We start from the raw sequence: 26,547 nt of genomic DNA on the forward strand, positions 1-26,547 counted from the left end.
TTAATTGGACAGTTTAGTATTTATTTAAAACTTGTTTGAAAAGCTTTCACTGTTACCTCTTAATGCAACTTTGGAAGACAACCTGGGTGCACTGGAGAGCTAGTATTTCTTTAAACTGTACCAAACTACACTGAATACTAGAAGCCATTTCTGGTGTTAACTATTTTAAAATTAAGCTGTACATTTCTATGAAATGATAGATTATTTTTTTCTCATCTAATCTCCCCTTCCTCAGACTGCTAAGATGACGAGTAAGCACTGTTTTTCAGCCCTGATGAGTATCTCCAACAACTTAACCAGTAACACATATCATTGTCAGTACAACTAAATATCCACATTTTTAATGCACATCATAGTACAGATCTTTCTACCATATAATATTGCAAATTCAGGATACTGAAATTTATTATTGAGCAAACATCAATGAAACAGAGGAAATTGTCAAAAGAACTCTCTTTGGTTAAAAAAATTAACTTAAAAAGTTATTAGAGTTGCACTGAACAGAAAAATAAGTGCCCTTTAAGCAGTTTATTTACAAAGAGATTCAAATAGTCACTGTACAGAAGGTACTCCAGAAGAAACCTGAGGAGCTCCATTTAACTTTTACAGATTAGGTTTATTCAGTCATTGGGTTTTGCTCATTAATTCTTTCCTAACATAAGCACTTTTATTCATTGCATGTAATCTTACAAGTACAGAAATATTTGTTGATTAATTAGAYTGGTGAAGCATTTTTCAGTCTTTTTAATTCATTCAGACTTTTTAATAATGTACTCTAACTACTGCAACATTTGAGTGGAGATGATTTGATTAAGTTATCTGCAGCTATTATTCTCCCCTAGAGATTCTGACCAAAATTGTGTGAAACTTTCACTTTCATCTTACTACTGTTGAATTTTTCTGCCTCCTGCTTTCAAATTATCAAACGTAGTTAAGCTWTTCTGCAATTCCTAATAGTCCTCTATTTTAATGTATTAAGTAATAAAAGTTTGTTCTATCTTAAAGCAGTATCTTTTTAAGCTATCAAAATTACAAAGCAAGATATTCTATTGATTAGTGTCATTAAGGTTTTTTGAGGCCTATTTCCTTCTGACACAGTATACAGCTACTCTAAAATACTCTTTTGTTGAGTTCCCATTCAAAAATCTCAGAATCAGCACTTGGCTAAACTAAATATAGGAGGCATTTTGAATAGATATTGACAAATTCACTTTGCATTAGACGGTATAGATCAACACCATTCCATACAGTTTCCTGTTACTGAGTTGTTCTGTACTAAGGGAACGGGACTGTATCTTTCCAAACCCTCATAAACTGTCAATTTATATTTGAAGCAAAGCATATAATCTATCATACATATGCCATCACTCCTGAGCTGCCATAATATACTACTTTTTAAGATGTTTGTGGTATAACTGTGATCCTTCTGCTCACTGTGCATATGCAGATTCCTAATAAAACCTAAATATTCTTATATATGCTTAGATTTTTTGTAAGGTCAGTAAACATTTATTTCAATAGAAATTATTTTCAACAATCATTTCATATCAACATAATATTTGGAAGGTCAAAAAAAAAAAAGCTTTAAATATACTAACCTTAAGAATATCTCCAATTTTCACTTATTTTAAAATAACACTATAGTAAAAAGTTTGTATTATAGTCCTGAAATATAAAATTTCTTCTACAATCCCACCACAGTTTTCCTCAAATTCTCTCATAAAGGCTATCTAATCTGARCATTCCTTAGGTGATTATTATAATCACAATGCTGCAACATCTGACCTGATCTGAATCAAAATTTGATCCCCTGGGTGGGAGTTTTTGTTATAGTCAATACAAAGATGTTTAAACATTGTAATAAAGAATGCAGAAATCGTATATACTTTTACATCAAATTTGGGAATAGTATTCTATGCAACTAAACACAATAGCTTAAAAGTGATTTCAATGTACATGCTCAATAAATTGTTTCAATTAAAAAGTTGGGACAAAATTGAATTTATATCATACAAAAATACGTAAAATGAATAATCTACTTTTCACAGAAAAAAATCTGATGTTCTTATCCAGTTTTAAATCTCTATTTCATATTGCAGGCCATGACAAAATTTTAGATACATAATGAACACTTTTTAAAATTAATTTATTTTCTACACCATCATACTTCGAAACACGTCTAGGTAATAAACCCAAGTTTAACACTTGGATATCCAACAAGACCATTCTAAGTTTGCTTAAATATTTATCTTAATGTCAGCTTTTCTGCTTATTACATAAAATCATCTCTTTTAAAAYATCTAAGCAAGTCTTCTATGAGTCTATTAAAATATTTTAAAATCATCACAATGCATCTGTTGTCATCTACCAAAAAACGGAACTCCAACAGTAACTCCAAATAGCAGATTATAAAAAACAATAAATCAATCCAAAACTCTGAATTAAAAWTTCTCCTATGCTCTTATGATCATGTTTTGCTTTCTAAAAAATGTTTCCTCTTCATTATAGATAAGGAAAGGGGTATTAGCTTTATCTTTCAATTCCTTAATTTTGAYGTTTGTTTTTAAAGTAAAGGTTTTCGTTGTGATGTTACCTATTCAATACAGGTGCAGTTCAAGTTGGTTACATGGAAGGTGTGAAACAGGAAATAAGCTGTCAGTAGGATCAGTGGGAATTGCCACCCAAATCTGCGCATTGTATCCATTCCATAATGTATTCAAGGAATTCAAAGAACATCTCTTCTGTTTTGGTTCTCAGAGGTCAGTAAGTTTTATAATTATCTCCAAGGAATTTTCTCCATATCCTGTTAAGTTTTCTCTGAACAGCTGGGTGTGTTGCCACGCAGCTTCACCATCCCCTCCATTTAGGATTGCTTCCAATGTAACTTCTGTTGCACCAGAAAAATCTGAACAGGAGCAAAGACTTTTATCTATTGGAGGAAAAAATAAACAAATAAGCTTCTGCTCCAGAAAGCATCTAATGCTAGAATGAATATTTAAGGGTAAATTGTAATGAAAACTTACGAGTGTGCATTACGACTATTCAGATTCACCTATCACTTAGTAGCACAAAAAAAAAAATCAACTGCAAAATTTAAATATTATTTGTGCARTGCTAATGCTCAGATGACCTGGGGAAGACTGAAGCCACCGCACACACAAACATCTATTCTTCCTGGTTAAAAAAAAAAAAATCTCCTACCAGTCTGTGATCTTGCTAACTGTGCTCTGTGGCAGCTGTAGCTGTATTTATTAATAAAACTGGATTTTGGAACAGTTTTTGTTTTATCAGYTTTGATAAAATATACAGTATTTTCTTGACCTTGGTAAGAAAGAATTTTTTAGAAAATGTCAAAACATATTTGCCCTTTTATTATTTTTAGYATTTACATATCAGACTCCCTCTATAAACTAGTCTATTTGCAGTTGCACTTACACTACATGGCATTACTCATTTTTCAAAATTCCATACTTACCACCTAACAGAGGAATTTCTGCTGTGGGGGAGTACACTCTCCACTTTATTCTTCCACTTTGAAATGTCTGACTGCTTGTCCTAATTGACATGTTATCTATTTTTAGACCAACTGACTTACACTCAAACTTCCAGCTGATGGAAGCAGAGGAAGACCCCTCTTTTCGGGCTAGATAAACCTAAATAAAAAGAAGACATAGTCAGTATGCCAAAAAGGCAGTGATCAACACAAATCTAATTAATMAGTGTAACAAGGATATCAAATCTTAAGATAATACACCTTAATTTTTATAAAGCCACTGAAACACCAAAACTGAATAGAGTACAATTTTGTATACAATTTCCTTCTGACTCCTTAAGTTTACTCTGTAGCTAGGCAGGTGTATGTGAGCCACAGTTCTCCACTAGGGAATAYTGCACACTTTCAACACAAAAATAACCAAGTTTATTATTTTAAATAGGCAGAGTTGGTTTTCATATAAAGCCACAGGGCCATGCACTGCTTTTCATTTTGGTTGCACAGTTTTTCAGCAGCAGCAATACAAAGCAATCAGACCAGCAGTTATTTCGAATCCTTCAGATGTGGTGGCTAGTTGCACATCATTTTTCCTAGGGCTTGGCATGTCTTGGTTAAACCAAATCATAGCATATGCTAGCCATATATAACTCCTGTAATAACATTATTTAAGCTGTTAGAGATTTACATAATTTAATGGAGTACCAATGCTGTTCTAAACTRCAGTTGGCTGAATAGTCAAGCTCATATGTTAATATTCATTAAAGAGTTAATATGAACCCTTGTACATTTTATAATAAGCTTTTGATGGTACTTCAAAGTCTAGCATCCCTTATCAGCAAGCCAATATAATGGGTGTTACAGCTTGAAGTGTCAAAACTGCCATGATCTGGAATCCTTAGCTAAGAAGACTATTACCAGAATTCTACTGTCATTTCCAAACTTCTTATTAATATCATATTAAATGGACTTTGATAGCTCTTTAGTGTTTAATCTGGACAACTCTGGTAAGATGATAATAAAATAGAATATGTTTTACTAAAGATCCCATCCTAATATGAAAAATGTCATCCACAGACTATAAAACAGTATTTTAGTATTGCTATTCACCAGGAATAAAAATGTTAATTCTCATGTTAAAGAAATGTGGAAAAAATAACCCAAAGGTGTGGGATTTTACACTAAGCAGTATCTGGGGAAATGTTACAATTTAATCTGCTTTCATACGGGTATAATCTTAAGGTTCAAGAAACTGCTAATCTCCACACAATTTTTAAAAATATCTCARCTAGTTATAGCAAGAGATTTCCTTTAATCAGAATCTGCTGGATTATATTTCTATAATGAAGCTAAGAACACCGCATTTATTAGTATTTGGTCGAGGTGCATTAAACATAGGCTTTTAGGGACAAAAACTAACACATTGGCCCGGCTCATCTGCCATTATATTATCCAAGCATTTAATCAGAAAAACAGAAGTAGAAGTTTCTTTTTGTGTATCAYTGATTCTCCTTTACATGTTATATGTGGCTAATCTTTTGCTAGTATTACTGGAAAAAAATCTGAATCCAGTAAATTAATAAAGAAAACAAACAAGCTCTCATTCAAATTCACTTCCATGGGAGGAACTCTTTGGAAAACAAGCTTTTAAAAATCCAMAGATTTTAGATCTACAAGTTCTTATATCACCTATTGTAGTTTGATTGTCTTAGCCAAATGACAAGTTATTCTGGGTAATCAGTCCCATTAAATTTGTGTTTTGCAGCTGTTTGAGTCTTATAAAGGAGGGAGATATTTATTTATAGCAAGGAAATACATAAATACAGTGAAGATTACAACTATCAGGTTGGCTAAGAAGATCAGCAGATGCATGCTATCTGAAACATGTTGTTCAACGACACTGCAAAGACAGAAGACATAACTGATACTGGGCTAATACCTATAGTTACCTACTATTTTAGCTTTTACATGTACTTCCTTTTCYGTTCATCACATACTAAATGACACATAAAATATTTTTATGACTGCTCCTTTGGGGGAAGGGTTTTTGGATGCTGTTGAATCAAAACCCAAATCGGTACCTTGCAGATCTACTAGTGGTCTTAAAAAAAAGAAAGAAAGAAAGAAWATGCAAATCCCAAACAACCTGTCCCAGTGCTGCCTCCCAAAATACAAAAAAACTCCCCAACAAAACTTCTTTTTAAACTCACATGCAGGCATTCTAAAAGATGCTATTCTTGTAGAACTAATATTACTTAGCCGCAAGCTTGAGATATATCTGGATATGTAGCTCCTAATTTCTCAAGGCCATTCTCTTACCCTTTATCCAGAAATACTGAGGTGCTGTTGAGCATAGGCATGTTGAACAGGCATGTCTTAATGCCTGGTCTTACAGATTAATGCCTCCCTGTTTTATCTGATTAGTAGAGCCAAGCAGAACAGCAGACCAGTAATTGCTTTTACTGCAATGACAACATGTTTCTTGCAAAAGCAAGGATGATTGATCATTGAAGACTTTAAGTTATGATGTCCTATCACAGTTTTAGCAGAACAGGGAATAGGGAACAGTTGTCCCTTATTCTGATTTTTTTCTTACTTCTCTTTGCTTTCACTAGCCTACTCTTGCATCATTTTTTGTCATTCTCAAGTTTCTTCCCATATTCCTTCTTTTTATGGTAGAATGACCTCTGAAATCTATTCCTCTGTAATGTTTTGCAAGTCAGTTATTTATAGGCCCAGCATAGAAAACATTAGAGAGAATTACTCAGTTAGCCTCATTTTTTGTTAACAGAAAGCACACCATTGCTTAAGCTAATAAAACATTTGGCCAGAGACCCTTCAGGCTAGCAAAATGACAGGGGAACAAGGCAGTACTATGCTGCAATCCCTGCCATGAACACTAAGTTCCAGAGTCAGTGGCTGTTGCCAAGAAAGCTGTTCCCTAGCAAACGACCCTTTCCTGTTTTACAGGCATCAGTTCTCCTCCTCTTCAGTTCAGAGCATATGATTCTGCTGCTGCTCAGTRTCCTAACAGATGGAAAAGAGTCTGGGCAAGGTATCCAGTAATCTGGATAACTGACAGCTTTTTATCTTCTTGCAGATGGAACTATGATGTTGAGGATGAAAATTTCTTCCCTTGGCTGTGCATCAAAGAGATATGATACACTACAAAGCTCTTCTCCAAAGCTGAAAATCTCTTTTAAACTTTTTTGTAAATATRTATTTCTTTTGAGTAAAACAATTTTGTGCGTTTGTCCAAAAGTATAAGAAGGAAGCCATTTTCAAATTTTTAAATTTGATGCTCCAGCAGGGATTTCAGCTATCTACAGCAAATCTAGTCATTGCTTGTTGAAAGGCAACATAACTTTATTTCCAAATTCTTGGATCAACTGGCAGTCTTATCARAAGCTTAAGAGTAACAGTTACTCACTTAACTTCTCTCAGTGCTTACAAAATTTCRTTTTTGATGCCAAATACAGGCAAGGATTTTCTCCTTTATTGGAGATGTTATACTTTTATGGTAGATTTTAGGCTTTTAGGAATCGTTACCCTTACCATTTTCCAGTCCGTTTCAACCTTCCTCCAGATAGACTCTGCCTTCCAAACACCTGCTTCCCAGCCAGTTATTTTTTCATTATTATTGGAAATCCGTGTATAACTATCTTCTACTACATTGTAGGTCAGGTGGAACAGTTTAGATGTCTTCTCTTTTTCAGAGGGAATAAAAATTACTTCTTTTCTCTTCTGAAAAAGGTAAAAAATACAAGCGTCTTCATTCCCTACTATATTTCAATGATATATAATATATTTTAAWCAGCATGTCAAGAGTTCACAATTCAGTCTTGCTGCCAACTGAAAAAAAAAGTTTTTTTAAGGTATGTCACTGATAAAAGCAAAAAAAAAATTTTTAACTAGTTTTCTACAATAGTTCTGAACCTTTTCCAGAGTGAAACAGGAATTTATTTTAAAATTTTGATATAATTATTTTTTACAAGTAAATTATTAACAAAATAATATAAACTTTACAAATTTAAGAAAAAGAGACTAACATACTAGGAATAGAAAATTCATATKTTCAGTATATTTCTTGTATAAACAACAAATAAATGATTATTTTAAATACCAAATATAATTCTGTGATTATCATATACAGATGCTTGTATATGACAATTTATAGGACACCTTCAAAAAAGGTAAAGTACAAAGTCCATAACTCCATGGTATCATATGTATTTTTGAAGATTCATCATTGTTCTCAGGAGATTCAGCAAAACAGAAATTAAATCTTTTGAACTACGGAGAGTTGAAATAAACTCTTAATTTCTCCAACTTAAACAGTGCTGTGAAGCCTATTAATTTCACCTAAACAGTTCTACTTGGGATTGTCAGTTATTCTTTATGATAAGATCATGTCAAAAATGATACAGAAACCAGTGGGGTAARTTACACACTTGCATGCTGGCTCAAGCTAAATATGGCTGAGATTTTGGGAAACTTTATTCTAGTATAAAAGAATTAAAAATAAACCCCGYTTTCTGAAATAACTCAGTAACTTTGATATGAAAAATCAATTAATTTAATATTTAGGAGAAGCAGCTCCATTTACATGATCCCAACTGCTCCTACATTGTTTTATTAGCAAAAACAGCTGGTTGAAACCTGCTTCCATGCTTTAACCAATAGTAATTAACAATACAAACATACATTTTTAAAAGTTTTTCCCAAAGCATCCAACTACGTCAAAGCTTTCTAGATCTGTTATATTGTACCTAGTCAAGAGAAAAAAAAATCATTAACTTGTAAGTGCAGATCACATGCTTCAGATTAGTGGGTCTCAAACATTTTTGGAACCAATGGACTACTGTGAATCCCCAAAAATTTCTTTCGAGTCTCTACTGAATTAATTTCAGTCTTCCATCTAACGTTTCTGCAATCTTTACTGCTTGAATTGAATCTGTAAACCACCTACCACTGACTTAGGAACAACTATTCCTCTGCAGCAGGAATTAGCTATTAACTAGCTACCTCTAAGATGGCTGCCAGTCAAAAGTTAAATACCTTGGAGCCAATTTCACCTCTGGCTACTCGCCAAGCCACTGAACCTGATGTCCTTCCACCAAATTCACCAGGTTTAGGGGTTTTAGGAGAAATGAACTCAACAAGCTCCACGATTGTTCTTTCCAGGAGCTCTCTTCTTCTGTCTTCTGACATAAATTGTTGTCTCTGAAAATACATTTAAGAAAAACAAAAATATTCAGAAAATTGTATCTGTAGTTATGCTCTAGAGTGATAACAATGGGAAAAAGATTTTTAAAAAAAAACAGACTAACATTTAAAGTCTAGACTCACTGTTAAAAACATTAATCTTACACCATCATAACTGCATGTTTATTCAACTGTGGTGTTTAAGTGCTCTCTCTGTGAACTTTCATGCACTAACTATGTGGATTTCTTTCAGAGTAAGGTTTGTACTATGTTTATAACACATTCGCTTGGATGAGAAAACACTTCCATAGTATAGTTTATAATTATTCATATGTATGCTGTACCTTAGCTGCTTCTGAGATAGTCTGGGGGAAAGAGAAAGCAAGCATAATTATTGGGTCAAACTTTTCTTCTCTAAGGTGAAATGATTTGGTTGGCAACAGTCTTGGTTTGGTGATTAAGTCCAAAGATTCTGTTCAGATTCCTGAAAGAGTTAATTAACAGTGACTGATCCTATCATAAACAAATTACAACATTTGATTTTGCAGATGTCACAAAACTGAGTAAAATCACATCACCTACACTTCACGATAAATCATGTGAACCTCAGCAGAAATGAAATTACTTAACACACTTTCTTTGGCCATATTATTAGAAGTAGGGGTCTTTTTTGACAAATGACTTTAAAAAATTCATTAATGGGTGGATTTTTGTCTCCATGATCTTCATGTCAAATACATAGAGTGCTAACATGTGAAACTTCTATATCTGCCTGGAAATGGAAAGGTTAATTCAGGGTTGGGTACATGCATGATGAAATRTCCCTTTTTTTTTCTTCACTTTTGTGTTGGCCCAAGGCATGCACACTCAGCTTATTARGATCGGATATGTCAGGCCAATAGGCATCCCAGTTATCTCAACAGCAGTCCTGAGCCCAGAAATTTTTCTGTATTAGGGATCAGAAAACAAAGGCCTTTCAAATACCTGTTCCAGACAACGATACGGAGTAAGACAAAGGAAAGCAGATATGGGGAAATTATGAAAAATAGCTCCAGCTGAACAAATCCCAGTTGCCAAGCTGTAACACAGTATGATGGAAATCTAGCTCTGCTGGCATTGATGGATGACTAGCAGTAACTCCAGAATATCCTCATGAAACACCAGGTCATTTGCCTAGGCACTTAGGTATCAATATTTTTATTAGTATTTTTTATTTAGTATTACACATCTCAGCTCACAGGAAGTTTGATAYTGCTTTTCCTAAATCAGCAATTTCACTCTAAATTTTCTTCCTAACCATTTTGAAGTAGGAAAGCTCAGTGTAAGGGGTTACCCCCACTGAGATTTGTAATGCCATACTGAGAACTCATTGCCCTTGCTCTGCAGTAGTCATAAATGCATGTGAAAAAGTGGTCAAAAGAACAGTGCTTCTAGACAAAAAAGGATACTACAGAAAATATGGCTCTTTTACATATGATACAAAAAAACCCAGTGAATCCAACTGCAAAGGGTACAAGTGCTTATTCTTGTAGTTCCAGAGTAGGTTCTTGCATATAAATGCTAGCAGCATGTAAGATATGGATAATGCTCATATACTGCAGAGATTAAGACTGTATGTGCCAGAAAAATCCGTAACTTAAGTTCCTACAAATTATGTTGTTKTTAATAGCATTCATGTACTCAGATGAATTCCAAGAACTCCATCTTCAACTGTCATGGCTCAAAGTTCTGCTTTTGCTTCTTTTCTTTTTTACTTTCTTAAAGTATTTCCCTGTACATATCTGCTCAGGCYGCACTTTCTTCAAGGAAGTAGGGGAATGGGAAGGAAGCATGACTGTAAACTACARCTTTAAAATCAGTTCTGCATCACAMACAAATTATGCTGTTCATGTTTCCTGAAGGACTCCATGCTTCTGGGAAACTGATACCTTAGTTTAAATGGATTTGTCTTCAACTGCTGTGTARGCAACAGATAATTTGAGGGTAGGAATCAAATATCAAACTACTACATTAACATGGATATCRGTTCACCTCATATACCAATACTCACGAGATAAGAGGAAAACTAGTAATTCAGGTTGGAATTAAGAGCTGACCTTGCTGTTGCAAACCTCTTTATTCATTATCTAACCATTCATAATTACTACTATAAAAGGGAATCTGAAGCAAATTAGAAATGAAAGWTGTTTCCCTGCCCCACCATCCAATGAAAGCAGTGAAAAGCTCAGGGTTCCCCCCCTCCCCATGTCTCTTCTAGAGARGTATCTTGATTGCAGGTGACATATAGCAGAGTGGAGCCCTCTGGGCTCAGAGGGTTGTGATCAGCAGCATGAAATCCAGCTGCCAGAAGCTTCTGAATACCGTATGGAGATTCTTCAACAGCAGCTTTTTAAAGGCTTTCCTATTCCTATGGCAATATCACCTCAGTATRAACCTTAGGAAACGTTATTGGACTACAGGACAATAAGAAACTACACTGTGAGCAAGCTGATGGTRAATTGTTTCCAATTCCAACTCTAACAGGGAAAAGCAAAAACAAGAACAGCTACCTATATAGGTCAAATAAATTTATCCTGTCAAATGTACCCTGAACTGCTACTGGGTAAAAGGAAGTATTTGCACATGGAGGAAGCGGATGTAAATACCATTCAGTCTACAGAAATTTGTTCCTCCAAAATAACATAACAAAACAAAATTTGTCCTTTAAAAAGGCTGAAAAAAGTGTTTTATTAGACTTGTAAGACAGCTTTAATAATATTGTGAAATGACAAATACCAGTTTTTCCATTCACTGGCAGGAGACAAGGTATGCAAGAGAGAAGAAAAGGGCATGCTTTTCTACATATAGAGAAACATATAGAGGTACTGTTTTCAAGTCATAGCATTATTGATGTGGGCAATGCTTAGCTGYCTTCAAAGATTTCACACAGTTACAAAGTACCTGCAGTTTACACCATGCCTGTTAAYGCACAAGAGCCATTAATACTACAAAGTCACTACAACTAAAAAGAACAGTAGTAAAAATAGAAGCTACAACTGATTGTTTAAGAGACACTATGTTAATCCTCTTGYATACTATTATTTTATTTCACAGTTTAGCACTGTGACTGATCCATGGACATTCCCATCAGGTTACAAAAAACATTCCCTTGTTCAAAAATTTCACTTAYTGGAAAAACATCTATTTTTCACTTAAACAAATTATTTAAGAAAAGCCACATACCTTTCTATTAAGTGTGTTAATTGTTTCTCGTAGTGTAGCTTCACTGGTAACTGTCCTTCTAGAGAGTACTTCTTCATGCTTACAGCTGTATCTCCAGGTGACATCAACAACCTTAAGCATAAGTTGAAGAAAAAGCAATCAAAAATCCTACACATATTACTTTCTTTAAAGAGGCTAGCTATTCATTTTTTTTCTTCTAATAATTCTGGAAATTACATTAGCATAGACTATTTCACACTCATGCTTCAGGGCAAATTTGTGTTTATTAACGTAATTACTCCTACCTCATCTTTGGAGAAAGCAATTATGTAGGAGAGCTTCTTTCTCCACCCAGTTTCATAGAGAAGAGGTTTATCACAGACATTTTCACAGGGATCACAGTGAAGCCATCTTTTCTGAGATGCAGAATATACCTCAGTCCACACATGATCTATGTAATAAAATCCAAGAGGAAACAATGAATTATAAAGATAGATTCTCTCTAACAGCCCAAAATACTGTATTTTTTTCTGATTTATTAAATGAAGGAACATACGAAAGAACATATTTTCTGTTCATCTACATTCAGAACCATTATGGAAAGAGAAAGCTCTGGTCTTAGGATCATGTTCTCTTAGAATCAGCAAAATATTGCATCATTCTGAAATCAGCCCTCTAACTTTATTTGCATACTTCATCTCACCAGGCAAGAATGGAAACTGAATTCATTTCCTTCATTAGACAAACTACAAAACCTTAGATGCTGTCTGCTGGCTCCTCCYGTAGAATCATAAAAGATACAGCCTTACTTTGCATGTTTGTACAAATATTAAGGTATTCTAGAATAACTGATACCTGTAATGTCCCAGACATATCTAGCTTCAAACCCTACAGCTCTGCAACACAGTGTAAAACAGTTAGCCCACTCGCCACAACGTCCACGTCTGGTTTCCAGAAGTTTCTCTGGATTATTATACCTGGTTGGGGGGGGAAGGAGAAGAACAGAATAATTTTATTCATTAAATATACTTTGTACAAATTACTTGATCCTAACAGGGAATATATATTTTGCTTTTCAAAAATCTTTGCATCATGACRTTCCTTGTGATGATCTGAATAGACTGTAGTCCATAGAAAATGGTGAAAATGATTGCTACAGTGCTACAAGTATGAGCAGCACGCTACTTTGACTTCCTACATRCCTGTCACTTGTTTATGGCAGCACTGAAATAAATCCAATTCTTCAATTTTGAAAACTGACTTAAAGCTGATATTTTAAAAAATGAGGCTTTTTGTAACCTGGTTCTTATGTAGTTTATTTGATCCATGAATTRGTATATATTTTGTTAATACAGAGTCAACAGGAAATTGCATGCTACATATCGTAGTTTCTCAAAGTAAGTTAATTTTCCTTAAAGTAAGAAAAATTACCTACATACTATGCCAATATTAAGATAATTTATTTCCTTTAGAAGTTGTAATTTATCAAATTTATAGTTAAAAAAAATCAGACAAGTATTCAAAACAAAGCCACTGAAAAACAAAAATACTGCTTTCATTTAAGAACTTCCAAATCTTATAGAGAGATTGACAGTTCATCAACTATGCTATCACATTACTTAACATGACCTCTCTAGTCTTTCAYCCAACAACTTCGCTCACTTGCTCACAGAGCAAACAATGCAAAACTGTCTCTTGAAAGACAAGAAAAACAAAGCAGATCATGTGTTCACCTTGGGAATCTATTACAGAACTGGCACTGGTTGCAGTAATGATTTTCCACTCGACTGGCATTCCACCTTAGATCGTCATCACTAGGTGACAGGTTATCTTTAGGCTCTGTCTGCCCACCACATCTGCTGCAAGGAAGATTATTTACCCAATGAAAAAAGTCATTCTTAAACCAGTTCAAAAGCTCCAACAGTAAGAAGTCCTCTTCATTCACATGTGCACCTGCAAAGTTAACACACTACAGTCAAATGGCAAAACGACAATTTAGTTGAACTTTTCAGTACTTGCACAAATCATTGCATAAGGGCCATTAATATACATCAGAAGTCTCATTATATATTTTAAAAGTTCCGTATGTTGCCTAAAAGCACAAAAAAATACCAAAGAAAATCTGAATTTTAAAGACTGGATAATGGCAAACTGTACTTTCAAAGAACAGAAAGACTTCACTCCAGAACACCACAGCTAGAACAAAGATGAAGGATTGCTCATAAAAACAAGTTAGAAGGTGAAGATCCTCATGCCCTTCATATTCTKTCAGGGTTATGGTAGAGAGAGCATGTTAGTCATTCTTCTGTTCTTAAGCTATTAAGCTAAGAATAACAATTGCTTTGACTTCATAATCATAAAGGATGTTAGAACATACACACACACACCACCTGACACTAGCAGCAGTCTAGCTAACCAGGCRTCATGTGAACAGACTTTCTATAGACAAAGTGTATGTACAGTACATATTTTCTCAGTAAGTTAAGTTTGTTCATAACTTCAGCAAATAACCTCTTTGAATTCACTTTACTTGAGCTAGACATAGGATGTCTTATTTTCTTACTCTCTAGCCAGTTCCCCCACACTTGAACACCAGAGTTCTGTTCCATTTTCCTGAGTTCACAGCAGGTGTTTGAATCTTCTCACATACTGTTGCTATTCCACCATCTGGAAGTAATCCCACTTTACCTAATTAACAAATTATAAAATGCAGCCTTCCAAAAGAAGAGATCCATCCCTTCTGCATTCTAATTCATCAGTCTTTAAYTTAAAGGTATATTCTACTCAAATGCCCACAGAGATCCTTCTCCTCAGATTTATAAAGATTCAACTAAGTCTTCCCATTAATTCCATCATCTAGACCACTCTGTAATCAAATATTAATAACTAGTTATTTTATGTACTATTGTTTGCTTGTAATCACATTTGCAGACAAGTCTGACTAAGGAAYATGAAAATATAAGAAGAATTCATAAAAACCCTGTTAAAGGAAGTTGCACTGAAATTGCACAATCACTCTTTCAGGATGGAAAAAAAAATGATGATGAAAACATGTAAGTTCAATTTAAATTTTCCTCTGGAGTTGAAATAGTCTTGTCTGGTACARAAAGCTCTTCAGGCTACTAACTCTATTAAACACACCATCAAGAACATGAATAGAATGAGAGATTATTATCTCTTAATCAAAGCAAGAAAACCTGAGACTTCTGACTGACTTTTAATTATAGTAAAATTTCCATTGTAATGTATTATATAAGAAAAATGCACTTGTGCTGAAGCAGTTAGATGACAATTATTGCTTATACAATGGATATGATCGTGTATTTAACTTCAAGCCTTCTGCTAGAGGACGATTTTTTTCTTTTTACGGGTTAACAGCATTTAACAGAATCCATCTATGAAAGTATAATTGCTATTACATGAATATTATTCTCCTGGCTCATTAATAAATCCTTCATGTAAACACAATATGGAAAGCATGACAGACATGGTCTGTCTAAACAGGAAATTGTTGGTTGTAACGTAGTTATTTTCAACYGGACAATCTTTCTTTCTAATGGAAGGTGGTCAAGGGAACAAAGTCAAAAACCTGTACTTTTGCTCAAATGACCACAATTTTATTAGCATGGTCTTTATGAGCCAAAAAGCCTATGACATCTGCCAGAGGCCTACCTAAAAAACAACCAATGTCACCCAGCACCAAGCAGTTATTGCCACAGGCAACAGTCTTAATACAGGAGTRCAGATACACAAAACAGCTGAAAGGGCCAATCAAGGATTTTATCTCAAACACAGTTCATTCTCAAAGGAATGTTTCTATAAGGCTTTTAAAAATGCTTTTAAGTTGTCACAGCCTAACATATGGCAGTTGGTCCTTCCACCCTTCCTTTTATTTATATCTAAATTAAGATCTGCAAGCCATTTTGAATAGATTAGCTTGATGGCTTGAGAAAGCAGCATCTGGAACCCTCCTCACTCCCCCCTGAAGGTACACAGCAGAATTGGAAAAGAGGTACATTTGCCTCTTTAAAAAAAGTCATTTAAGTATTTCTCATTTATTACTACTAAGTTTATTTTCTCTATTTCATAGTCCTACGCTGCTGAATGAGAATGCTCTGTACTTGCTTATCCAATTTCCTGCTTCCAAATAGATCTTTGCAAAGAGAAAAATTACTCAAAAATTCGTTCTTAAAATGCTYATTTATGCCAAAGACATTACATATTAGTGTGTGGCTGTATATTACAGAGTCATTCAWAAAACTGACAAGAAAAGAGGTTGTTTTTAATTTGCCATCAACAGCCCCCTCAAAATACAAGTCAAGTTAGCAGAATTGCTTTAATCAACCAAAACACTCTAAAGAGTGATGCTTGGAATGAAAAGGATTTTTGTGCTCAAATATGGCCTTCAAGCCCATCATTATATTGATGCAACAAACATCTAAATCTGTCAGAGTTTAATTTAAATATATTTCTATTTTCAACTGACAAAGACTTACTATGTTCAAAAGAAGCCACAGATGCCACAAATATTTATGCCTATGCATCACATTAGGCTCCAAGAGGACCCTCCTGTGAACAGACCTAGTCATTTAAACATTCGCAAGAATAGTGATTCTGGATACCATTTATGCACTGGTGAARTCACTGGCAAAAATCTCTCTCCAATAACAGCATTTTTAAAATGAGAAACTGTGTTTTTAAATTTTTTATTCTGAATTTGGAATTGTAATATTTATGGGAAAAATACAYTCCAACACTTACAGAACAGTACCTATGTAAGGAAAAAGAAAAAGCACCTTCTTTTTAAAAATCTTTTAAAAAATGATAGGACAAAATAACTGTAAGTGCTTACCCTATTTGTTTCCTTAGCATTGTGTAGGGCTACTCTAGAAATCAGGAGTTCAAAATTTCTATATGAAAGCAGCAAAAGATGGATGGACAAGAATGAAATGTAAGTAACAAAAGTTACTTACAAAAATAGCAAAGCAAAGGGAGAAAAGTAGAAAATTTAAAAATGAGTAAGATAAGAGACAGACAAGGTAGAAGGCAATTCTAMTTTAGAGCCAGCATTTCAAACCTGCAGGCATTCAGCTTAATTCACACCCCTAAAGCATAGTAATCACATGCATCACACTTAAAAGTTTGACAGAGTATTTTTAGATTCATACAAATTGTTACTAGGTACCATTACCTTTATCCAGTAGTGTAGCTTGTGCTAGCTTTTTTTGAGCCTTCCCTTTCAATTCTTGGAGGGGAATTGAAGCTAGTGCTTTCTGCTGAAGAGAAGGATTCTCATACACCAGTACAAGATGTTCAAAGTTTGTTTGAAGTTTTTTCAAGATATTTGCAGCCTGCAAAAGGATTTTCAATCACAAGATGATTTTTGAACTCATCTTGAGCAGGAGAATAAAGCTCTCCTATCTCAGTTTGAATTAGTCATAATCCCATACTCACAGTTACATTATAGAAYTCTTTACAGGAGAAATCTTTATCCGTAAAGATATCAATAAAAGTAGCAAAAACCACCACCAATTTAAGTGTGAATACTGCCTGCCATCTTTGAGCACTCTGGTGTCTTGACTGAAAAAAGTGAACTGAACCAGTGAGAACTGAAAATGTTTCAACACACACCTCTGATGACAAAATTTTGATTTTTTTTTAATGACACCTTTTACCTGATATCTACAAAAAAAACCTGTAGTTCATTCTTTTTGCTGGACTCCGYTGAATCTCTGTTGGGAACCTAGTTCCCAAACTCTTACTATCCCAAAGTTCACTTATTGCTGTGAGCACAGCCTATTTCTATTTCCTTCTTTCAAAGATCAACTCTAGAACTTACCTGAATTTACAGCCCTGCGTCCATGTATTACCAGCTTATTTCACTAGAGATCAAAGATAAGAACTTGGCTTTTTCAGTCAGTTTTCAGGCACTCAGTGGCAACTACATGTTGCACTGAAAAAGTCACACACACATTTACTGAGATAAGCTCAAGCTTCCAATAGTGGAGCAGCAGCCAAACAAACTGTCTACTCACCTTTAAAGGAGGGCAAAAAGGAAAGTGAAAAAGGATTTTAAAATGAGTCTGGCATAATTTTTGGAGAAGAACATGATGCTGCTAAATCATCTTTTTCTCCACTGCTAAATCATGCTTCAGCCTTTTAGTCTTGCTAATTACCACCTTTCCTCTATCACAGATGCCATATCCTCCTGAGAGGCTAGCAGCAAATGTAACATAACATGCTGGTGAGAGAACCYTCCAGAAGATATGTCTTTCAAAGCAGTGTTTAAACTAGGATTMATTATTTTGCTGCTGGACAGTACTACAGGACCAGTCCTTCCTTTTCATAACTACTGAAACAGGTCAGAACTGGTTTCGCTCTTCCTGGAGCTCATCAGCTGTAGGTAACTGGTTGAACACGATAAACCCAGCTGTGCTCAGATTCACTTCAGTGCAAGTTTGCAGAAGAGAAAATAGAGCAGAATTTGGGCAACAGGTATTCTCTCCAAACCCATCAAACAACTTTAAATTACATTGCAACAGGCTCTTAGCAGCAGAGCATGGCTTAATTTTGCAAAACAAGTTAACAATTAGGATTCTTGCCTGCATTATGTTCTATTATTATAAACACAAATGTATCTAGAACATCTAAAGATGSAAACATGATCAGCTCAGCATATGGCAGGAGGAGTCTTCAAATTCTATCACCAACTTCTTGGAAGAGAGTTCAGAAATATCGTTCAACACACCAGAGAATCCCCCAGATTCTYTGACAATTCAAGCTCTCCCACAGGCAAACAATATCAGCGTTACAGCAGTGCTCAACTCTGGGGTTTAATGGAAGCYGCTATATTCCAAGGCAGTCTAGGCACACATCTAGGTGTGCAGTGAACCCTATCACCATAAATCTAAGTTTGGATACTTCTCTTATCCTCTGATCACCCTATCATCAAGTGATCAGAATGCATCCACCAGAGTGACTAGCCAGAGCTTTCCTTCCCCAAAAAGTCTCAAAAAATTCCTTACAAAAAAACAAAAAYAGGCAAGATAAAAATGGGCTTGTTCCCTAGAACAGTGCCACGCCATTTAGGAATATTCCTGTGTTGGCTYAAGTAATCCACTTTTCCTCACACTTACCAAGACTGCCGTGAGTCATGGGAGTAACACACAGWCACAAAATGCAAACGCTCACACTACAGAAACTATCCAAATTTTTCTGACATTTGATAGCAGTGCATACAATAATAATACAGCTACATCTCTTCAGAATATTCATTAGAGGAAAACATAAAATAAAAAACATCACACCCATAAAAAGCCGACAACTGGAAACATTAATCCTGGGCAAGCAAAATCACTGAATCACAGCCAGAAGGTATTTTACAGGCTTCCTTCTAATCAACCCAGACTATACAGCCCAAACATCAGTAGTTCAGAGAGTTAGCAGCATAATTCCCTGAAGAGATCAACCAAAAYATAGTTCTAAGAGAGTGCCACCTTTGCATTAGCTTATTAACTGTAATAAGCTTAGTCCCACCACCCATGGTGCATGTCAAGAAGCCTGGAAAAATATTAGCTGTACAGAAATGGATCCACAACCCTGATTGCTAGCAAGAGACAGGGCAAAACAACTACAAATGAGAAGCGTTAACTTCCGAATACAGGMAGCATCAACTTGAATTATGCAATGCAACATTTTTCTTACCAACAAAACTTTAAAAGCATACAATATTGACCACTACTAGAGCAGCCACTCCAGAGGTTTCATAATCACTTCCAACTGTCCTGRCAGAAGTAGCTACAAGAGTAAAAACCAACAAACCAACCAAAAGCAAACAAACCCAGTCACTGTATTTTACAGGAACTGCTAACACAATTAGATTAAATGGCTCAGTGTTACAAAATTTCCTTTCTCAAAGAATATTATGGGTGGTGATGGGGCACTTAGTGCTCTCGCTCCAAAAGAGAACACTTGAATCTGTTATGCCATTTCTCTCTAACTGATTGYAGATAGGTATGAGGAAGAACAGTTATTTGTGATTCAGCATCCAACAATAAGCTGGTAAGCTGGTAACATCAATTAAAAAAAGCACAGACTCTACTGGAAGATCTACAAAAGTGAGCTTTTGGAAAAACTRATCTTGCACCAACTTATATAAGACCAGTGTGACAGTGGCTGAAAGGGAGAAGACTCTCTTCAGAGAGTTAAACCAAAGCATGCTTCAACCTTCTATCAAAAAATACAACTACTTCATTTTTCAAAGTAACATAAAGCGTTAGAGCCTTTCCCCATCAGACCAGGTAAGATCAGATGAACGATGATCTCTGCCTCTCTGTCTTCACAGTGGACTTTATCTTAACTTCTTGGAYAAGGACACAGCCTAAGTAACTCTACCCTTGTCCCTGCTTGGCTAAATTACTCTCACAATATTTGCATACAAATTAAGAGAGTCTTCACAGTCTACACATACTACACATGAACTGAGACTTCAAGAATCAAACGTACTAGGCTTATCTCTGGCTCTTCTGTTGACTCCTGAAAGTCCAAATTGCTTTGAATCTCAAAACAACAAAATCTCCTGCTAATATTCTATTTATGGCACGTGATGTTTCAGCTGCAGGAAGACTGAACAAAACATTCAAAAACTTCAGAAACCAAGGGAAAAAAAATTTCTCCAGCACATCCAGAACATCTTGCTCAAAGTAGGGTTAGCTAAAAGGGCAGACCAAGCTGCTCAGGGCTTTATCTAGTTGGGTCTCGAAAACTTCCGAGTCTGGAGTCTGTACAACCTCTCCAAGTAACYTGTTCCAACACTTGACTGTTCTTCAATGTTTATATTCAAAAATATTTTGAATATACTACAGAGTTTCAAAGTTATAATTACCATTTCAAGAGGTTGTGCAGGTGATGTTTCTACTTGCTGATGCGCAGGGGCAAGAACAGAATCAGCAGGTCTTGAAGGCTGACGTGCAAGTGCCTGAGTGCTGGCTACAGTTTCAGAAGATCCTGATCTGTGGATGTGATCTGACTCATTCAGTCTGCTACTTCTCTCTCTAGCAATTAAATCTCTGATTTTACGTAGCTGATCAATCGATGCTTCCTTAGGGAAAACCAGGTGAGTTTCTCCCTGAAAATTTAGAAAAGTTAATTCAGCAACTAATGCAGGTCAGTRATTTTTATCTACTGTATTAGCTATATAATTTCCTGGAAACTAGCATGTCAAGGTCTGGCAGGATTCAGCCTCCAGATTAGGTCCGTCACAGTTATAAGATCAAGAACTCACACTCARTTTTCGGAAAGAGCACTTGTAATAATGTTTTTGTTAATAACTTATTTTGCAGAGCCACATATGGACAACATACTTATGATCTGGCAGAGAAAGAAMGCAACAAATGAACAGCACATGCTCAATGTACACAGTACAGCAATAGTACACTACATCAGGCCAAAMAGAAGGATTAGCCAATGTTGGGAGAGGAAGCCTCTAGAATTGCATCTGCTTCAAATTCTTTTGTATGTTGATGTCCTYGAGGTTTTGTGTGTCTTCAGATGGAAAACAATATCCTTACTTATGCTTGTACCCAGCTTGTTTTCTGGATTCCTTTTTTCATTATAATACGATCTATTATGCTATCATCACAAGTAATTATGCTGGAGGCAAAGTGACCACACACTTAACATGATGAAAAATGTTATTAAAAATATGAATATACTGAAAGATTCATACTTTAAGAGTTTCTAATGCTTCAACACTTCTATTTATCAAATGGAATAATTTGTCTATGCATCACTTCAGTACTTTTAATCACCGCAAAACTAAATGTAATGCACCAACCTAGCAGAAGAATCCTTATTCTCTATTTCAAAAAGTCAGTTTAATAAGCAGAACCAGAGGAAGCAATACTTTTAGCCAGTGCTGTTGAAGAGAAGTTTGTTACCTCTAACCTCAACTGGCATGATAACCACAGAACTAAGTAAGCCAGTATGCTCTCARTGATCTGAGAGAAGTCAGATCACTGCATTTAAAATACCCGTATTATTGCTGCTTGAGTGCTTCATCACCTACACAGACTACCTCTTGACTAAGGTACATCATTAAAAGTCATCTCCTGAGCCTCAGCATGGAAATAAATCCAGTCACCCCACAGACCACTGTGCAGTCACTGTTTCTGTCAGCACACATTTACTTTTTGTAAAGTCTGGGCAACTATACTATTTAACTTCACCAGAACTACAGGCAAATGTTTCATGATAGTTGGGCCTAAGGAACAGAATGAATGCACACATACAGAAGCGTGACATGAAACAGACAAATTAAAGCAAGATCTTTGCAACATTAAAGCAAGAGTTCATTTTTCAYCTCAGCTTTCCTGTAACTACAAAAATTGCTCCTAGCACAAGATGCTTTGGCAATTTTCAAGTATTACCACAACACGGACCATTTTAGCACTCAAGATAGTCTTTGAAATCCATCTTTTTGACAATAACAGAAAGCAGATTCACTCAAGACTATTTTAGGATATGATTTCATAACAATTTTAATTGGGTACAAGCACAGCTCTCCCAAAACAGGCTGGTGCCCTCCACTTCTGTCATGACAACACTAGTATCCGTGTACTAGTTTGTATGCAAAYTGCATTGCAAACTAGGATAAAAAATAATCCCCTGCAACAACAAAAGCAATGTTTTTTGATCAGATCAGTTCTCTTATCTAACTTACTATGGGGCTACATAAGTCCTAAGGGYGGTGGGAACAAGCAACCACAGAAAGCAGAAGGGCAGGATCATTTCTTCAAAGGACAGTTTCCATACAYAAGTTTACAATATGGAAACTATAGCTTTAGGGTTCAGTTTAACATCAGGGTTCACCTAACAGCAAGTTGCTACTAAAATGGGGGGATTCCCACACTTCCTTTGTGCCAGTATGGATACATGGATATCTGACCATGAAGCATGTTAGTAGGAAACCAAAAGAGCATAAACAACAACACAACCCCCAAAACACACACACACACAAACCACCACACTACACACACAAAAAACAATCTTATCACTGATCAGTTAGCTCTAGCTGCATCAGGATGATTTYTGAAGTAGCGTCACTCAACTTTTCTGTTAGTCAACTGCAGATACTTGCAAACAAAGAATGCAGAAAAATTGAGAACAACTGGCCAAAAAAATAGTGCCTTGAAACCAGGAAAAAAAAAGTCCAGTTTTAAATTTTAGTGGGTAAAACTGATGAAGACATCAGAAATAACTAGCTTATACTCACCTCTTGAAACCCCATTTCAAACAAACATTCAACTGCTCCTTTAACAGGCCACAGCCTAGTAGAAAATGCTGGATTTCCTATYCGAATGAATCTGTATTTTTCTTCATAAGGATATCTGAAGAAAGCAAAAGTTTCAATTATGTTTGGAGATTAAGTAAACACTAAAAGGTTTGGTAACTATTATGCAGCATTAGTGATTCATACAAGCTAAAAAAGTTTTAGATGTATTTCATCTTCTGCCTACATAATATAAAATGAAAGAAAAGTTTTAATTCATGTCCTTTTGTGTTTAACGTCAAGAGTTATAAGYTGGTTCCAAATTTTAGTTTGCAACTTAAGTACACGAACATGTATTTTACAGTTTTAGTGAGCAGGGCCTAAGCTGCAGTGACAGTTAAAAGTCAACTTCATAATCCCCTTGTAACATTCCRATCAAACTCCTCCCTCTGCTTGATGATGGTCTCAGGCCCACTACAGAAATGACATTAAACATTCTGGTACATGAGTAAAACTATTATACCCATCTCTTGGTTTCCTTAAGATTACAAAGTTCCCCTTTCAACTATTCTAAATGCTCTTCATCTCAGCTCTTTGTTTAAAAACAGGCATCCCAGGACTCACTGTTCTGTGTCTCTGCTTCACACAGTACAGTTTTTGCATGTGGCTGACATAYTAGAAACAGACATGGAGAGGCAGTTCATACAGCTTGAGTTGCTTGAAAACAGCATTAAGGTCAACCATACATATTAGTATGCCCATACCCTAGAGATCACACCTTGTAAAAATACAGCCAAAATTAATTCTCAATACCAGGCTTAGTGGGTCAGAGGAATAAGAGAAAGGTAATAGAAGAATCAAGTTATGTCCTTAGTGTGACTGTTCTAGGTCATATTTGTATACACACTTATATTTAGGTGCTTGAATGCTTGCAAAATCAGGGCCAATGCATGCTTACATGTATAACACAAAACACAAGTCCTTAGAATCAACCAAATAACAACAAAAAAAAATCTCATTTTTAAGTATTGACAAAAGAAATAGGATGTCCTTGAACTCTCACAGTAGGTAACGAAAGTGAATCATGTCTAACAAATGTCAGGTACACTCTGACCTTTGAAAAGACTCTGCCTATAACCCCATAATAAGTTACTGCATAATAATCATTTTAAATAAATCACCTCTAAATCATTTTTTGTGCCACAGCAGAAATCACTAAATTCACAAGCTGACTCCATTTTCTTAAAGATACGCAAATCTTCTGATTTGGCTGGAGCGACAACGCTACCGAGCGCCTACAAGCCCCGCAGCCTCCAGTGAAACGCGCGGTAACGCCCGATTCCCGGTACCTCACCGCGTCGCTCAGCCGGCACCTGCCTTCGCCGCACGGCAGGGCCCCCCCGCCCCGCCGCTGCCGCCATCGGTGCGGCGGCCGCAGCCGCTGGCGGCCCGCGCGCGAGGGGAGCGGGGCGGCCGCGCCCCGCGGGGAGCCGCTCGGGGCATCCAGGCGCCGTGCCCGGCCCCGCTCACCGGAGGATGTTGTCCGCGTAGATGAGGAGCAGCCGCGAGGCCTCCAAGAAGATCTCCCGGGCGTTCCGGCACAGCTCGCTCACGGCCGGGGAAGCCGGCGAGGAAGACAGGCCCACGGCGGCCGCCATCGCGCCGCGCGCCGGCCGCGCCGCGCCGCACAGGCCGCCGGGCGGGAGCGGCAGCACGCATGCGCGCTGCGTAACTCGCGGTCCCGGCCGAGCGGCTTGTGCGGAAGGGCTTTGCGGGCACCTTGCGCTCTCGGTGTCTCTCTTTGTAGAGGAGATTAAGAACTTCAAAGTAAAAGAAGTTTTGAAAAATTCAGACTGGCTTCTGATCCTTAGTAGACGATCCTTAGTAGATCCTTCTAGCTCTTTGCTGTCTGCCTCTGCGATTCTGTGCAATTCTTATGATCGTACCTATGCCGTATAAAAGCTGAGATTAAACTTATTTCACATTTGTTAGGTTCAGAGCTATTATTCCTATAATATTGCCAACCATAGAAGTTGAAAAGTCATTAATTCAGCCCTCAAAGTCATGGGATTGGTACAAAGATAGTAAAAAAAAAATCAACTTCGAAGTTCTGTGCCACGTTGTTTGACTTCTTGTTCAGCCTTTAACTTCCTCTCCATGTTTTTCATAAAGTTATGTGGCTGTTAATGTTGGCCTGCTGTCTCAAATTTAAAGATTAAATATTTTGCTATATTTCTAGCATATATTTTGCTCTACTTCTAGCATACCTGTTGTGCTGGAAGCCTGAGGTTCTTGTGCAATATTAAATTAACATAGGTGTATCATTTCTAAATAAAGCTTTGAAAGTGCTGATAGCAAAGTAGTGGGGGAAAAAAAAGAAAACCAAGTATCGGAATCAACAAAATTATGAACACTTTAAATGTCCAAGGAACATTATTTCCAAAGGGAAATTAAATACAGACTTCATTTCCTGCAAATTCTGTCTTTATTATTCTTTGTTTAATRGTGCGTTTCCTTCCTTTTTGGCATCTCATTCTGTGTTTTTTCTTTTTTCCTGTCGTTGATGCTTCAAGTCTATGTCGAGACTTTGGCACCCATTTTATGCTCTGATAGGATAGTTCCTGTGCTTCATGTATTTAAAGTACGCTGCCACTGTCTTGTTGTTCTGACACGTCATGTCAGGTGTGACTGCCTGCTTCGTCTCAGTTCACATCACACACTGTGGTTCCAGCATTTGGAAATAACGACGACGAATGGTTTACTTTATCTGTATTTGTGACATTGCAGTAGTTGAACATACATTTTTCAATAGTCTCCCATCTAGTCAATAATCAGCTTTTACTGATTATTTTACAATAATCAGCAATAATCTGTTTTTACTTATCTCTTATGTCTTCTCTGCTGGCATTTCAGCATCTGGATCGAGGAGCAAACATTTTCAAGGAATGTAGCCATGAAGTTGGAGAGTTAATGAAAAATGGGGGTCTGAGATGTACAGCTAATAGAAGGGGATCACACAGGACTGGGAGTAGAGCAAGCAGATGATGTGCAGTTAGGAAAACTATCTGAATGCATTAATTCAGGTGAAATATAAAATGGGTCTGGAATAGACTGTGCAGTCTTGAATGGCCCCYCGTGCAAGCATGTGTGGTGCCCTTGAGTTACATTATTGCATACTGATTTCCACAGATAACCTGAATTTTGACATTTCCTAAATGCTGAATGCTGAAACTTGTTGCTTTATGCATGCAATATTAAAGAAACTAATGGGAAAATCGTCGGTCTCTTGTAAACCGTTCCCCTCGGACCTCAGGGTTTATGTTGTTTTAGCGTTTTGTTTTGTTTTTAATCTTCCTTTGCGCGTTGGGGGAGGGTTTTGGAA

The 26,547-nt window shown here is 36.3% G+C and overlaps 1 protein-coding gene across 1 annotated transcript; it reads right to left on the minus strand.

Moving 5' to 3' along the window:
* NGLY1 (N-glycanase 1) lies at window positions 1-24,863 on the minus strand. Its single transcript, XM_085311772.1, has 12 exons — window positions 24,696-24,863; window positions 23,169-23,283; window positions 20,781-21,023; window positions 17,088-17,247; window positions 13,630-13,849; window positions 12,752-12,873; window positions 12,202-12,347; window positions 11,918-12,028; window positions 8,549-8,713; window positions 7,046-7,234; window positions 3,476-3,653; window positions 1-2,929 (listed from the first exon to the last, which is right to left on the minus strand). Exons 1-12 carry the CDS (start codon window positions 24,821-24,823, stop codon window positions 2,754-2,756), a joined length of 1,953 nt encoding a protein of 650 aa, XP_085167898.1. The 5' UTR covers window positions 24,824-24,863; the 3' UTR covers window positions 1-2,753.
* Window positions 24,864-26,547: the final 1,684 nt, after the last annotated feature.

Source organism: Rhea americana, unplaced genomic scaffold (assembly GCF_003343005.1).
Source record: "Rhea americana isolate MKP2758 unplaced genomic scaffold, rheAme1 scaffold_35, whole genome shotgun sequence".
In the NCBI taxonomy this organism is placed as follows: Eukaryota; Metazoa; Chordata; class Aves; order Rheiformes; family Rheidae; genus Rhea; species Rhea americana.